The 17,517-nt window shown below is 25.6% G+C and overlaps 3 protein-coding genes across 7 annotated transcripts in view; 1 reads left to right on the top strand and 2 right to left on the bottom strand.

Moving 5' to 3' along the window:
• The window catches only part of Rab5 (RAS oncogene family member Rab5), an 8,431-nt gene extending 3,202 nt beyond the window's left edge, over positions 1-5,229 (bottom strand). The window contains exons 1-5 of one of the 5 annotated variants that reach the window (XM_017904961.1): positions 5,153-5,229; positions 1,351-1,519; positions 1,065-1,216; positions 568-784; positions 86-210 (exon numbers count right to left, since the gene is read on the bottom strand). In XM_017904961.1, coding sequence (XP_017760450.1) covers positions 98-210; positions 568-784; positions 1,065-1,216; positions 1,351-1,513 — 645 coding nt within the window. In that variant the 5' untranslated portion in view covers positions 1,514-1,519; positions 5,153-5,229 and the 3' untranslated portion in view covers positions 86-97. Of the gene's footprint in view, positions 1-85; positions 211-567; positions 785-1,064; positions 1,217-1,350; positions 1,520-3,210; positions 3,287-3,676; positions 3,749-4,543 lie in introns of those variants that run through there. The other 4 variants (XM_017904959.1, XM_017904960.1, XM_017904963.1 and 1 more) reach the window with 4 other exon arrangements.
• Positions 5,230-6,335: 1,106 nt separating this feature from the next.
• LOC108550996 (uncharacterized) lies at positions 6,336-9,916 on the top strand. Its single transcript, XM_017904984.1, has 10 exons — positions 6,336-6,437; positions 6,643-6,864; positions 7,094-7,590; positions 7,665-7,839; positions 7,903-8,238; positions 8,311-8,516; positions 8,716-8,962; positions 9,026-9,256; positions 9,334-9,585; positions 9,689-9,916. Exons 1-10 carry the CDS (start codon positions 6,336-6,338, stop codon positions 9,914-9,916), a joined length of 2,496 nt encoding a protein of 831 aa, XP_017760473.1.
• A 1,775-nt stretch (positions 9,917-11,691) lies between these two features.
• Positions 11,692-15,018, bottom strand: MFS10 (major facilitator superfamily transporter 10). The gene is made up of 7 exons (XM_017904951.1): positions 14,741-15,018; positions 13,672-13,895; positions 12,907-13,143; positions 12,747-12,834; positions 12,470-12,690; positions 11,860-12,390; positions 11,692-11,775 (listed from the first exon to the last, which is right to left on the bottom strand). The coding sequence occupies exons 1-7, from the start codon at positions 14,808-14,810 to the stop codon at positions 11,692-11,694; spliced, it is 1,455 nt and encodes a 484-aa protein (XP_017760440.1). The 5' UTR covers positions 14,811-15,018.
• Positions 15,019-17,517: the final 2,499 nt, after the last annotated feature.

Below are 17,517 nucleotides of genomic sequence, written 5' to 3'. Positions count from 1 at the left end.
TTAAAAAAAAAAAAAAAAAAAACAAAAACAAAAAAAAGAACAAGAAAACAAAAAAACATATACCAACATAGTATTTGACACATACAGATTTGGATAATCACTTGCAACAATTGCCAGTTGCTGCCTTTTGTCCTTCTGTCTCAACTAATCGACGACCTTGACCACTTGTACTTGCACTTCCTGATTGTTCATTCTTTGGAAGTTTTTTAGCTGCAATATAATAACACAAATTTATTTAGTTAAAATAAAATAAATTAAGATAAAATATTACAAGAAAAATACTCTGTGTAAAGTAAACTAATAAATGGGTCAACTTAAATGGGACACCCTGTACATGTATATATTACCAGATTGTATATAATGTAACTTAATAAGTGGTACTATTTCAAATCCAGATGCTTTCTCTGTTATTTAGATAAAATATAAAATGCAATTAAACATCTTTAAAATATATATATACTAAATAAATTTATACAAAGTTTATTTAAAAAAGTTATTTAATAAACATTAAGAATATGATTAAGAATATCATCTTTTATAGTAAGAAACATAATAAAATAACATTACCGATTGCTAAAAATATATCATTAACATTCATTGCTGTTTTGGCTGAAGTTTCCATAAAGAGAAGGCCATTTTCATCTGCATAAGTTTGAGCTTCATCAAATTCTACAACTCTCTTATTTGCAAGATCGGCTTTATTTCCAGCTAATGCTATAACTATACTTGGACTGGCTTGTCGTTGCAATTCCTTTACCCACGTTTGGGCACGTACAAATGTGTCCTGTAATTTTAATAATAAAAATTATACAAATGTAAATTACAATTTAAAAATAAATATAAAAGTTAGAAAATAATTCATAATGACTATCAAAAAGATAATGAAATAAAACTTATTACTACTTTTGTTAATATAAACCTTAGAATGTATAAATATAAAATTTTAAAAAGATGTAATAAAAATTATTAACCTAATTGTACATAATTTATTTCATAATTTTGCATAGGTGAAATGTTATATTTGTAATTATACTAAATATAAAATTTGATGGGAATTTACCCACCTGGTTTGTTATATCATATACTACAATGGCTGCCTGTGCACCACGATAATACATTGGTGCAAGACTGTGATAACGTTCTTGTCCTGCTGTATCCCAAATCTCAAACTTTACAGTTGTATCATCCAAACACACAGTTTGTGTTAAAAATGCAGCTGAAATAAATAAAATATTAGTATAAATATAATATACTGTTATTATATATTATCTAGTTAAATGTATATTGTATTAATTACAATTTTTAACATTTTCATACAGTTAATATTTATAAGATTATTAAAATTCATACCTCCAATAGTACTTTCTTGGTATTCATGGAACTGTCCTTTAACAAACCTCAGAACAAGACTTGATTTTCCCACAGCAGATTCTCCAAGTAGCACCAACTTAAACTGACAAATCTTCCCATGTGTTGAACCATTTGGCCTCTGGGCTGTACCCCGATTAGCCATGATCACCTACATTTAAAAAATATGTGAACATTAAAAAAAATATCACTCTATAATTGTAATATTAAATGTAATATTAAATGTGTTTTTTATTGATATGAATTTCATGTTATATATTAAAAGAGTTTGAAATCTGTAACAAACTATCCTTGTAATAAAGTACACTTAATATATTTAATAATAACAAATTACATTAATTTGAAAATACCAAACAGTAACACAGATTATATTATTATTTCTATTTTATTATTTTCTTCTTTTTACAGTATAACAAATTTTCTGTAAAATATTTTAATTTATTCAGAGTTTTGTTACAGCCTTCAAAAATATTAAGTGTACATTGTTATATTTAAAAAAACGATTTAAAAAAGATTTATTTAAATATAAAACTTCACTTTTTTATATTCATTTAACTTCTTACTAATAATAAATTTTTTCCTAGAGATAATAAATTATTAGAACAATTCCTAAATTAATATTTAAATAATAATATTATTTTTATCATAAATAACAGCATAAAATTATATAAATAATAAGTATTTGAAGTCTGAAATAATTTTGAATTTTTTATTCTTGCCTAAATGTCTAAATCAGCAGATAACTGTCTATTTATACTGAAAGTCCATATATAATAGATAAGGCTTTCATTTACATACTAAGTAATCAACATTTAACTAAATGTTTTAACTTAAGCAATATGAAATGATGAATGTCCACAATGAATCATAAATTTTTTTTATAAACTTTAAGATACTTTAATGCAATAAACAAAAAATGGTGGTTTCTTAATATTAGAATTATTAAACAAACAATATGTTTAAAATCTGTAAGTTTTCATCTACAAAAAAGAAACCTTTCAAAGAATATGAATGCTATAATATAACAATAAATTATTTTTATAACACAATTATACTTGATTTCAAAAGAAAGTAAAGTATAGTTAATATAATAATTAACTATACTTATTTATTTATTATTTATAACTATTATAGTTTATAAATACTTAACTTTTAAAACTAATCCAAAATCATAAATCTATTCACAGTGGTATTAAACATAATAAAAAGAAATGATGTTTATGTATGTGATGTTAATGTAAAAAATTACTATACAAAATTACATTTAGATTAAATTCTCTCAGTATTTTTAATATTTCAATCTTCCAGTTTTACTATTTTCTGTTACTATGTATGATAAAATACAAAATAATAAAAATATATATTTATATGTATTTGTGTAATAAATTTAAATTAATCAACAAGATACATTAAAATATTAAAAAAAATTTTAAATAAAATTTCATCACACATAATATATAAAAGAATTTTGTAATATTTTGTTTACAGTAAAATTAAATACAGCAAAATATTGTATCAAGCTTTATAACATTAACTGAGAATTAAGAAAAAAAAACATTAATTATGAAAAAGGTTAGCACTGTTAAAACGCATTATATGTAAACTCGACAAAAATGTAATACAAAAGTAAAATAACAAGAAAGGTGTATCTTTGCATACAAAAGGCTTCAGAATGCAAATAAACAGATAAATGAAGAGCTAAATTGCAATCACTTTGTGAAAGTCTGTAAAACATAAATTTTTAACAAATTTTGAAAGGAAAAACATGGCTATTGACTTATACAAATATGTATGTAAAATTTGATTCTCTACTTCGCTGATTATTTTCTATGAGCCACTTACGAATGAAAAATATAGTAGGTAAAACCAACGAAAAATAATAGCGTATGCGGTTTAACCCATTAAAACAGGAACTCTGTTAATTACATTATCCAATTAGTTTGCGAAGTAAGTCTTGATGAATTGAACAATCCGGTGCTACTTCGCGATAATGTTACAATTGATAAAACCAAACAGACTCCCCAAATGATAATGTTTAGTCTGTTTTAACGAAGAATGAACAGTGAGAATTGGTAACACAATGACTAAACGCAGCAACTTCACGGCAATCACGAGATTCGCGTAACTCGCGGCGACGAAAAGGAAACAGGTCCGCATCGCGCGAGCTCGTCCGGGTACGAGCTGACAGAAAAAAAACGTTTCTAAGAGAGAGACCAACCAAATGAAAAAACATACACACATATATATACAGCTTACGCGACTTAGAACAAAATGAATCTGCGTCAAACTTGCATACCTACAAACTCACCCTAAACTTATCCTACGTAACCAACACCTCATAACCTTCGACGAAATAGCATTATCGAAAAATCACAAGAAACCGTTAAAGCGGTGCATAGGGACTGCGAAAGAAAGAAACCGATAAGGACAGACAGAATTCTGTGTACGCGCGCGCGAATTCCCTCTCTCTTTCTTTCTTCCTTTCTCTATCACACACATGCTCACTTACGTTCCTTCTTTCTTGCACTTATTAATACTCTATCTTCTTTTCTCTTATTTGCTTATTCGCTTAATCTACGTCTCGTTCGTCGTTTACTGATACACTATCCCCCCCTCAATCTATCTCTTTCTCATTCATTTATTCATTTGCGATACATTTCTTTCACTCACTCTCACTCTATCTTTCTCTCTTGAACTCATTCATTCATGTTATTTCTTTCTTTTTCTCTGTTTCTTTGTCTCTTTTTCTCTCGAGATAATGAGAGGAAGGACAAGAGAAGCAAATAAAGGGTGTAAGCGATGCGCCACGATAGTTACAGCTCTGAGTACTTGTCACCGCCCGTGAAACGTCAGCAAGATCTGAAATATCGGGTGGCCAAAGCATCCTACATACTGAAAGAAACGGCAAAAAGAATACACAATCTAAAAAATTCGCATATCCTGGGATACACAAGATCTTGTCGATATTCGTGCAATAGAATACACATAAAAAGACGAAAAATGTAGATACAGCATCAAGCACATTCTGTGCCTGTCGTAGATGACACTATTTAATAAACATAACTCTCTCACCCGCGATGGGTTGTAAAAAAAAAGAACATTAAAAATGCGTTTCAGCAGTAGCAAGGAAAAGGGCACCTAGCAAGATTGAAAACTCGAATTTTCAATGCTTAACCTGCTGCGTGAGGAAGCTCGCCGTCGAATAAGAATGCGGCACTAGCTCTTTAGACGGTCGATGAGCGCACAACACCGCGCGACGATGATTAATGTCAATTCACTGCCGCGCGTCAGATACGATCACTTGTCTTCAGTAAATCGGCCCACTAACCGAGCATAGATCGTGCAATCTATATAGAATGTGTACATTTATGACAGCTCCGGTTGGTACACACAGGCAGATACACGACTCTACGAAGCTTGTTGATTTTTTCACATTCCTCTTTTTCTGTTTGAGGAATATATTTTTGCCACTGTCGCCAAATAATAACTGTTCCAAATGGCACTTTTCCGATAAGGCGAATGGTATCGATGTCTTTGCAACCTAATACAACTAAATTTTGAATCGAAGTTGATCGCACTAAAAAGAACCAAGATTTAGGTCCGAATCACGCACACGGTACACACAGTGCTGCGACACTCATTTACAACGTCAAATCCGAAAGTCACGATCACGCAAAAGTTTATCACTGATCAATCAGTGAGTCAGTCAATTACCAGCTATCGTACGTGAAATTATGAAGAAATGTTGAACAGATTTCAATTTCAGACGATCCTTCAAGAGTACCTTTCTTCAATGTCGTTTTCTTTTTCCTCGAATCGGAAATGGCGCATTTCAATGAACATGACCAGAGAACGGCGCCACTGCTGACCAATAACATTATTTTGGTTTCACAGTACATAGTTCTCTACACGTAATAAAAAAATTTCAATTTTCATCTCTAGTAATATAATATAGTTCATACATTCTTTATGACTTTTAGTTTAATGGGAATAAATTTCAATATATAGAATCTTATTTTAAATAGTTGTAGAATTTTTATTTTAAATTTGATTTTCTATAATATAAAAAATATTCAATAAAATAATTATTAGACATTATATATAAAACTTATAATAAAAATTTGTTACTAAAGATTCGATAAAGAATAAAATTATATATTTAATAAAAAACTTAAGGAACACATTTTGTAATACAATACTTTGTTACTAATTCAAATTATCATATATATCTTAATTGTGATTCTAGTAACTTTTCAATAGCTAATAATTACTACTAATTTTAGTTTTTTAAATTGTATCATATTTATTTAATTCCTTAAATATAAACTTGATGTAAATTATAATTAAAATAAATGCTTATTCTAAAGTAATTATATTGGTATTATATACCAATAACTATTTTCGAATAATGATAAACATTAATAAAAAATATTATTTTATTTATTTCTTCAATTCCAATATGAAAAATAAGTTACTAATACAACCATTTATAACTAATTATTAAATATGTAATAAGTCTATTTTAGTTATATTTAATTTCAGTATTAAATAATTAAATAATATTAAGTATAAAAAGTATAGGAATTTCATATATAACTATTAGATGCACTGATAACGTTGATTCAATTGGTTAATTCCGAATAAAATATTTATAAATGGCCGTCAAGTACCGGTTTTCCGCGAAACGACATTTTTTATTTTTAACTTTGTGATTGTGTTTATGTATGTTAAAAGAACGTGTGCTTAATATTTTTTGAATATATAAATAAGAGTCATTTATATTATTGTATTTGCACACATGTACACATTATTTTATTTTGCGGGAGATTTCATTAATAAAAAAAATACTCGTCAATTGAAGTGTTTGTAATTGGCGTATAAACATTTTCTGTGCTTATCAATTTTAATTTCATTTTGGTTTATACAAAATCGAAATTTTATTATTCATAAAACATCAGTTAAACACAATGGAGAAATATCAACCCATAAGAACGTTCATATCAGCGGTTTTAGAATATACTAAACATCCAAGTGAAACAACTGCTGCAATTTTACAACGAAATCTTGGGGTAACTAATATTTTATTATTTTATATACCCTGAAAAAATAAATTTTATTTTTTTTTTAATAACAATTTTAACTATTATAATCTTGTATGATATAATGTATATAAAATTACAAAATGTCCAATAAAACTAAAACGATAAATTCTAATAAATGTTTTAACACATTATTCAGCATATATTATTTAAAATAAAAAATTATATTTTAAAGGTAATAAGTGTATCATTAGATTTGAGCATATTTGACCCTGGAACCAGCATAGCAGCAGAATTCTATGTTAGTCTGCATGAGCTTATGAATTCTTTAGCTTCTAGAACCACTTTGATTTGGAGTACTGTTGACGTTTTACAAAATGCTTGTCATAATGCTGCTGCAAGACAAGCTCTCATTCATACATATAAGTTTGCACCTATATTGGCAAGATTATTAGAGGTATATATTTTCATTTGTTTAAAATAATAAATAAATACAACATAAGAATGTCATTTAAAAGCTGAAGAAATACATTTATTTTCCTTTTTTAATGAAATTTCCAAATTTAATAATTGAAATATTTTCTAATATGTATGAACTTGTATCATATTGAAATTCTAAACAAACATTGTAACACTTTAACATTTGCATGTCCTATATTTTTGTATAACAGTTTGTTAAAACATAGGCAAATTTAACAAGTGAAAAGCGAATACGAGTATTAAAATTACTTCAAGAACTGACATATGGCATAAAAATTTCTTGGCAAGAAGCTCATTTACCTTATTTGGTATCAATATTAACACAATGGGTGACACAGTCTAAAGAAGAAAACATTATTGCACTTTCTTTAGGTGTACTAGTAAATCTTTGTTATAAAAATCTTCCAGCTGTATATATACTAATGAGAACTATTGATACAAAAGCATTTATACGAACTTTATTAAAACTACAACATTGTAGTGTTAATACTAGTGTACAGTGCTGTAAACTTTTAATTATATTAGAACATACAAATACAAATATTTCTGAAAAATATATTTTGGATTTTGCTGCCATCACATTCAGCAGTCTTATCACTGCAATGAAACAAAAAGATGTTTTGTTACTAAGACATATCATAGACTTCTTTGATGATGTTGGACAAAAAGAACATTCTCATACTGTGTTACTTACATACCCACAGTAAGTTATTTTATTAATTTATTTTTATATTATTTGATATAAAATGTTGTTTAATATTTTATTGTGCTAATTAGTTATGATAGAGATGTAGAAAATGTATTGGCTACATTAGAAAATAATGGAGATCCAGAATGTGTTGCTCTCATCATGGAATTTTTGTCATCCTTAGTAAAATTAAAATTATCTTCTTTAATACCTTTATATCCTTTATGTGTAAAAACTGCTATGACTTGGGTTCCTGTAGAACAGGTATGTCTTCATTTTATATACAAAAAAATATGTAGCAAACTTTATTAATTCTCTTTTAATCAGGTATGTTCAAAAGCACTAGCTTTGATAAGAGTTACAGTAATTGATGCACGTCATACTAAATCATCCTCTGAAGTGTTGGCAGAATTAGATGCTTCAGTCTTAATGCTTATAATAAATTCAGAAAATGATGAACTTCAAGGAAAACATGAATTAACATTAGAAATGGAAACAAAATTAGCTGAATTAATGCAATTATTTCAAGAAATGGTTAAAACTTCTACACTTAGAACAAAAGTAATGCAGTCTTTGAATGAACAAATGATACGTAAATTATTAAGCCCAATGCTAGATTCAGAAATATGTGCTGCTGGTAATTGGTCAGGGAATTTTAATCAAGTACCGTATTATTAATTTTTAAAATAGTTATAATTGTTTGATGAACATAGTATCACTTCTCATTTTTTTTAGAATCCTACTACAAACTTATGTATTCATGCATTAGCTTTGACTGCTGATTTAGCAGCTCACAATTCACAATGGTTAACATTATATTCTGAGTTGCTTACAAAAAAGCAAATTCAAATGACAATGGCACATGCACTATTTGCTGGTGACACAGATGTTAAACAAAAAGTTTTACAGTTGACATCTACTGTTGGATTTCCACAAGAATCGTAAGTTTCAGTTTAATATCTTTTGGTTGTTCAGCAGAATATGAAGATTTTAACAGATACTGTCACACAAATGAAACATTGTATCTTCACTATAAAAATGAAATACTTTGGCAACAAATTATTTTAATTTTTATTAATAACAACTTTAGACAAATTCACTATCACACGCAAATTGTATCCCATGTTTTTGTGTGACAAGTGTTTCTGCGGTGGCGCTTTGTATGAAGCAACTGGAACCTTTGATATTGATACAAAGTACTTCTGGTATGGAATCAAATATTGGAAATAAAATGTCCATAAATACAAATAGTGAAATGGCTCCACTGTTTTCCTTTGCTCAAGAAGAACGACTTGATGCATTTTTAGCAAAATTAAAACGAACATATGAATCAAACCAAATCAATGACATTACCACATCTGCAGTAATGGAATTGTATGAATATAAGGTATGTCATTTTTATAACCCATTTTTGCAGTTTATTGTTTATTATATTTTTATAACATAAAAGCTAGCAGCCATGAGACACGCAGAACGGGCAATGCAGTCTAGTTTAGAAGCTGCAAACAATCACGGAACTAGTTTACAACATAGGTTGGCACAAGTAGTAGCTGAATCAAGTCGTTTACATCAGATGTTGTTCGATACCCAACAGTGTTTAGAAGGAGTAAAATCTACATTAACTGTAAAGCTTGCTGAAGCAGAAGAACAAAATAAAAAAGCAATTGCTATAAAAAAACAGGTTAATACTATTTATAGTAAACTTATAAAATAAAAGTTAAACTCATAACTAAAATATAAAAAAAAATGTATTTGTAGGAAATTGAAGGATTAAAAAAGATAGTAACAGAAAAATCTACTAATATTGACCATTTAAATATATTGCTAATGCAACATAAACATGAATTGGAAAGTAGTATTAACAGAATTGAAGCTTTAACTAAAAAAATAAAAGAATTAGAAGTTGAATGTGTAAATGCAGATGCAAAAACTATGGAAATGGCTAATAAAAATCATGAACTGAGTAAACTACTTCACAAAATGCAGGATCAATTAAACAAGAAAGATCAAGTACGTATATATAATTATTATAATAAAATTACTAATATATATTTGATATAATAATATATAATTATTATAATAAAATTATTAATATATATTTGATATTAAACAGGTGATAGAATTAAAAACTACAGAAATTCAATCTAATCAAAAAGATATATCTGCATTGAAACAAGAAACTCAACAATTATTACAATTAGTGCATACATATGAAAAGAACATTGCTGAAAAAGAGGAAACAATAAAAAAAATGAAAGCAGAATTGATGAATCTAAGCCGTATGCGAGATATGATTTTCGAACTTACTGCTAAAAAAAAAGAAGATTTAAGTACAAGCTAATATTGTATTTTTGTTATAAAACTTATTTTCAAATTATCAAAATTTCATTCTTATTGATATATTTTTCTTATATTTTTAATATAAGTTATTGAAAAATAAACGATGTGTACCAGCACGTACATTAGAATACCAATTACATGGTTTATTTTGTAAATATAATTTTGCTTTTTATTATCATTATTTAAATATAATTTTACATTTCTATCAGTAACCTAAGATATATAATATACTTCTAACCTACTAACTGAGTTAACTCATCATACCGGTAGTAAATGAGAACAATATTAGCGCTTTCAACATTAATTACAATAATAAAAAATAAATGATTTATTAGATTTAAGTTTACATACGTTATCTTCATATATCTGCAATGAGTTCACTCGTCATTTTCGTTACAGAAGCATATCCCAATGAGTTACCTTGCCATTCTCTATTAATGGTTTAATTAAACTGAATGATTTAATCTTTAGTTACTTTTACGAGCAATTTATGTAATTATCTTTTAATATAAAGAAAGATAAGGAAGTAAACGTACAGAAATCAACATTTACATAAATTAGTTATGGTTATTTTTTTTTTTCATTTATTATGTACACGTGTGTTGCATATACTGTTTACTTTTTCCTTTTTAGTTAAATATTCTTTATGTAAACATCTATATCAAATAATTTCCATAAATCATTCATAATTCAAATATAATTCTTTGAGCAACTGTAATAATATAATTAATTTAATTTACATATACTAAATTGATATATATGTATGTAAATTGATATGTAGATTGATTTTGCTTCAAAACAAATACTCATTATCAAAAAATTATTTAAACTGTTAAAACAATAGCAAATAATAATAAATTTATTTTCATTTAAATAGTATCATATTCTATACATTCTTCATAGTAATCACAATTCTTTACCACAATATGTGCAAGTAAATGTTAGATTTAATATTTATTTAAAATTTTATTTCTTGTTTTAAACAAAGTAATAATATATAAATTACTGAATTATTATAATATTCTGAAAATTATAATAAGATAATGATTTTACTTAATCAAGTATTACTTCTGTTAATATTTTCATGTTTTTTATAAAGAAATTTGTTCTTTATTGTAAATTTATATATTTTATTATTATCTACTATCACGAGAAATATAGACTATATTCGCATAAAATGAGATTTCAAATGCACAAAAACTACGTGTGTTTATTATTTATTGTAATCATAAAATAAAAAATTCTTTGTTTAAAAGTTAGTAGACCCTGTACTATACCAATTAGTTTTAAACGATCGCTTTTAGGTATATATAAAATTCTTAATTACAAACAAGAATATATATACTCTCATATTTTTCATTTCATAAATGTAAAAAATATTTGTAGTAGCTTACATTTCATTACAGTAAAATTAAGGTAAATTAAATTACTCACAGATTTTAGATCGTATTCATTTTTTTCTAAATCTAGTTAAATTATTATTATTAAATGAAATTAAACATTAAAAATTATGTAAAACATTAAAAAGTTATATTGTCATATGAATAACTTCATTGGAATGATAAAGTTCAGTATCTAAACTTCATAAACATAATATCTAATACTGATGCAACAAAATTTTATGTTTAAAAAATTCTCCAAGAATTATATATTTCATTCAATAAGAATTTGTTAATATACCAAACTTGGAATTGAAAAAGAAGCTTTGTGCCTAAATGACGGAAGTGGTAAATATTAAGTAAAATAAACTGAGCACAATTTGATCTAAATTATTTTTCATATTAAATATTTCGTGTCTAACGAAATTTTGTCATTCCCTGCTGCCAACCAAAATACTGTATGCCAACGTGCTAGTGTTTCCTGAAACATAAATATTAAAAAGTTACAGAGCTTTTTCTTTGTAATAAAATCATTCATTAATACATATATATAAATTATACTAACATGTCCTTGAATTAGACTTCCAATAATATATGGAGCTAAAAATCCACAAATATTTGCTGCTGCATTTGTAAGTCCATAAAGAGTTCCTGCATATTGTGGTGCCAAAGCAATATGATTCATCTGATTTGCTGAGTAAACTGCGCCTTGTAAAGATCCTAATACAGTGAGCATCATCATAACTGTTACAGCATCACACTCAGCCCAAATAGCACCAATAAAACTGAGACTGGGTCCTAATGAAGCCACTGTATTCCATAACTTGAATGATGTTAATGGAGATAAAAGCTGATAGGCAAGGAGGGCATCTGCGAAACTTGAAATAGCAAGTCCGACTAACCAAGAACTTAAATAAGGCAACGCTGCTAAGTATGCATTCTTTTGTACATCAAAATGCAAAATCTTATCCATATATGTTGGTAATTCTGTCAAAAGTGTATAAAATGCCCATGATTGTCCACATTGTGTAATAGTTATAGCCCACATGGGCAATGATGTAAATATTGATAACCAAGGAACACCTGGATCATTGACCTATTTTTAAAATAAATTCAATTAAATTTTATTCAATATAATAGAAATACAAATTCAATGTAATAAGATTGAAATAAACCTCTGCCTTCTTCTCAACAGTAGCCTCTATGTATGCTCTTTCAAGAGGATCAATTTTTTTATGTTGTGCAGGTGTATCAAACACATATATTAGCCAAAATGCATACCATACAATACCAAGCCCTCCAAATAAATAAAATGCAAGAGGCCATCCACCCCAAAATTCTAATGAACAAAGCCATGCACTTATTGGTAGGGATATAACAGTTCCTACATTTGAACCTGTATAGAAGTTAATATGATACATCAAATTTATTGTATATTGCAAAAATAATTACCTGCATATACCATAGCAGCAAATTTGTTTCTTTCTAAAGGTGGTACCCAGTGTGCTAACATATTATGCATGGCAGGGAATGTAACACCCTATTTATAAAATGATGGAAAATTCTTTAAACACTTTTTTCAAACGTATAAACTCACAGAAAGAAATATTACCTCTGTAAATCCTTCGGCTACTCGTACAGCTACAAATGGTACTAATCCTATATATGCTGCAAAAGGACTAATTACAGTCAATACAGCAGTCAAAAATACTCCTAATCCATATATTAACTTTCCACCAAATTTTTCTGCCATTCTACCACCTGGTACATTTGTAGATACATAACCGATGAAAAAAGCACCTAATATAACACCTTGTGTCTTTTCATCCCAATTAAATTCTCCTGCACTCTTTGAAAATTTATTGAGAATCACTTTGTAGAACCAATAAATTATTTTTATTAAGATTTAATGATAATTTAAAATTATATATAAAAAATGTTATGTAATTGAAAATAAAAATTGTTTTCAAAATATATACAAACACAAGGTTAAAATGTTTTAACTAAACATTTAAAGAACTCATATATATATAATAAGATAAAACCAAAGGATGTAGGCGTTAACAAACATGCCTATGTGTTTAGATCATACTAAAAGTGATAAATTTGCATGAGTAATATGATAATGGAGACAAAACTAATGTTGACATTTGATCTGCATCAATATTGTACATGTAGAATATATTAGATTACAAGCTGTAGCTTAATATTTATTGCAAAATGTGTAATATGTTTTTAGTAATTATTTAATTTATTATTTATATCATATATAGGAAGAATCCTAATGTTAACACGAATAAAAAACTATTTGTTGTATTATGTTAGAACATTATAAATAATATTGGTATAAATAATAAAAAACCATAAAATAACTTACTGGTATAAATGTTCCATTAATTGGGTTTTCATTATGACAAATATCTGTGGTATCATTGTCATCACTATGTGGTATTGCTGTTTGATTAACCATTGAAACAATAGCTATAGACAGATTCACTCTCATGGCATACACAAGTGCAAATCCTAGAAATCCTAAGAAACCTAATGTATGCCTTGCTTTTATGCATGATTTTGTATCAGACAATACGTCTCTTACAATAACTAAAAATAAAATTTTATAATTAGATGGAATAATTTAGATAATATAGAAAAATTTATATTTTTATATATTCATTCATAAATGTTTGATTACTTTATAATGAATTGATATTTATATAGTAATTATACTAAATGCGTCTATAGATTTTATGAAAAAAATTATTCTGATTGTTTTCTCCATAATTATTAATTCAAGTTTTATATATAATTTTTTATAATTAACAATTAATTACATTATAATTCTATATATTTTCTGAAGAATAATAAGTGACACATATTTATATTAAAATTTGAATTCAAGAATTATTTGCTAACATACTTGTAATAGCATTAAATTCTTTAAATATTACAAATTTTCATCTTTTTCCTTACTCTTTTAAATACTAAAATTTAGCTCAATTTCTAATAATATATAATATTGATTTGAGTTAACCTGGTGCATCTTCTGATAATTTCTTATACAATTTCTGGTTCTTTTTTTTTCTTGACATCTGTTATTATTTACTTTTACTATATATATGTTCTTATAATTGTAAAATTGTTATTTATATTACATAATATTGAAATAAATAAAATTCCAAGACATGACTAATAAATTTTTAGGCGTAAAATAACCATTAAAATAGATTTGAAATGTTTTTAATCAATCACAAAATATATTAAGAAACTGACAGCTGAAAATATTGTGGAGAGCTCATGTGTTGCTTTGTCAATGCTTTGTTTCCAAACAATGCTTTCCTACACTATTCAAAAAACGGTAATAAATACAACCGTTAAAGATGAAATATTTCTATGCGAAGAAAGGCAAATTATTTGATTAATATAATAGCAAAATATCAAAAACAAACCCTGCTCTAAAGAATCATTGATACACAAAGGCTGGTCGTCTCTCGAAACACTAGAATCTAGTACTTCCATGTTGTGTTCCTTTTTGCAGACGTTCGATACTTTCACGAATAATTTGTCGTTATGAGCATTAAAGATATGTTCAAGTACTACAGTTCTTTCTCATTTGTGATTTTAATGTGGTAACGTAACAACACGTAATTTAATAAAGAAATTGTAATGCATTTTCTTAATGATACGATGTGTATCGGGTAAACTGTCGTCTGCTGTCATTATTCCTGGCGCGAATTGTTGCGCACACGTCATTTAAGCCTAATACATATATAAACTTGATTGCATATAACTAATAAGTTCAGTTGCGCAGGCGCTTTATTTTTTTTTGAACTTTCTATAATTAAGTAACTATAAGATTAATTGAAATATAAGAACATGTTTAAAGGAGTTAATCAATACCAATAATTAACTTATGGTCAATTTAATATTTGGCTATAGTTATTATTATGTTAACAAATAACATAAATTTTTATTTTATATAATTTTAATACATTATAATTTTATAATTAATTATTTTTTCAATACTAAAAAAGATTCCTTATATATATTTTTTTATCTTCGTAATTTTAATATACATATTTTTAAAAACTTTAATTAACAAGTAACAAATAACAAATATTTAAGAATGATATTTTGATATTTTAATGGTATATTATATTAAAATAAATCATAAAAATATTAATTAATTTTAATATATTTATTATTTTCATAAAAATATTTATCAATTCACATATTTATTAAATAATTAAACTTGAATAAAAAAATTATTTATTTTTTACAAATATTTTACCATAGAATAGACTTTATCATAGATTATTAATTTTCATTATTGTAATTCATTGAAAAATAAAAACAATGAACTGAAGTTTCTCACTAATAACTTTATTTTTGGACATATCGATATAATATAAAGAAACATATTTACATTCTTCTAATACGAATTTTGATAATTTTATTTTTTGATAAAATTAACAAAATTTATCTAAATGTGGGACAAATTTTTTCATTAATACGAAAAAATTGTGCTCTTTTTCTTAAATAGATATAAATGTAAAAAGTTTACATTCAATTCTTTAGAATTATAGTATGACAATAAGAAATATTAAATATTTCATAATAAGAAAATATTTATTATTGAATCATAAAATAATTATTTATTTGTAGTGTACTAAAATGAATTTTTAATGTTACTTAAAGTTTTCTGGGTAATTTTATAAGTTACATAAGTGTAATACATACTTTTTTAAGAAAAATAGCACTGGTTACAATATAATATGTAAAGATTTGTTTTAACTACAATATATATTGACTATGTATTAACTATATTTACTATGTAGTAACTGTGTATTTTTTTTTAATCAGACTGCTCTATTCTATTATATCATTATTTAGTCATTTTTGGTATTTATTAAAATTTCATAAACATTAAAAATGTATAAATATTAGTAATTATGCAAATGGTTGATACCCTGCAATAAGAACAATATATAGTGTAATTTTTAACATTTTGTTTTTTCTAGACATTAGTTTATTATTACTTTTAATTTTAAGGTATTTAAAATGACAGATAGATATATTATTACTTTTTTCAAATACAACATTTATATGAAAAAGCAATTAAATTTGCTAATTTCATTTTTATTTTTATAAACAACTATAACATAAATTCTAACCTATATGAATTTCATATCATTAATATTTTCATATTTATAAAATGCAAATTAAAGAAAATAAATAATATAATGCATTGAATCATTTTATGATTACCATTTAAGTACTCTTTTGTATTTCATACAAGATATTTAATATAACAAGTAATTATAAACAAAATATAATTTACAAAATAATATTAATATAATGTAATGTATAAGTACAGAACATAATAATAAAAATTTAAAGAAATATAATGTATAAAAGGAAATTGCAAATTTTTAATATCTAAACCACAGCACTTGTAAATTTGATATTTTAAATATGTAAGTAATTAAAATAAAGTAAATATATTCAATTTGTGGCTTGTTGAGTAATATATCTATAAGAATTTATAAACTTTAATTAGTTGTTCCAAAAACAAACTTTGCATTTTAGGGAAAAATCTTTACATTTTATAATTAAGGTACTTAAATTCAATTCATAAAACAATAATTACTTTGATTTGTTAATGTAGAAAAGAATTCAAATACATAAATATAAGAATAATCCAAGATTACTGTTTTTTTATTGAGTTACATGGAAAGTAAATTAATTTAGTTTGCTTAATTTGCTTAATTTGCTTATAGTCAATCCTTGTATGTATACTAACTATACATACTGAGAGTAAAACTGAGTAAAACTGAGAAAACTGAGAAATATAAAGTTGTGACAAAAATTAGGTGTAAATAAAACTTATGAAATCTATAGGGTATTACTTAAAGACATATATATAATATTTACATATGAATTTAAGAATATCTCAAATTAAAAAGAATATACAAAAATTATTATATTGAATGAGCGAAAGCATATATAGATAAGAAATATGAAGTAAAAGCTTTCCATTTAACTCAATAAAAAATGAATTTGAATATTAAAATTATGTATTTTTAATGTTATTATACTAAGTCAATTCTAATTATTTGATAAAAATGTATTGAAATCTTTATAAATTGCTATTTTTGAGCTACATGTATAAATAACAATAACGATCATTAACGAACATCGATCGGTAACAATTATATTAACATCT

The sequence above is a fragment of the Eufriesea mexicana genome, unplaced genomic scaffold (assembly GCF_001483705.2).
Source record: "Eufriesea mexicana isolate 0111107269 unplaced genomic scaffold, ASM148370v2 scaffold3528, whole genome shotgun sequence".
Lineage (NCBI taxonomy): Eukaryota > Metazoa > Arthropoda > Insecta > Hymenoptera > Apidae > Eufriesea > Eufriesea mexicana.
This window is presented reverse-complemented; position numbering and strand designations above follow the sequence as displayed.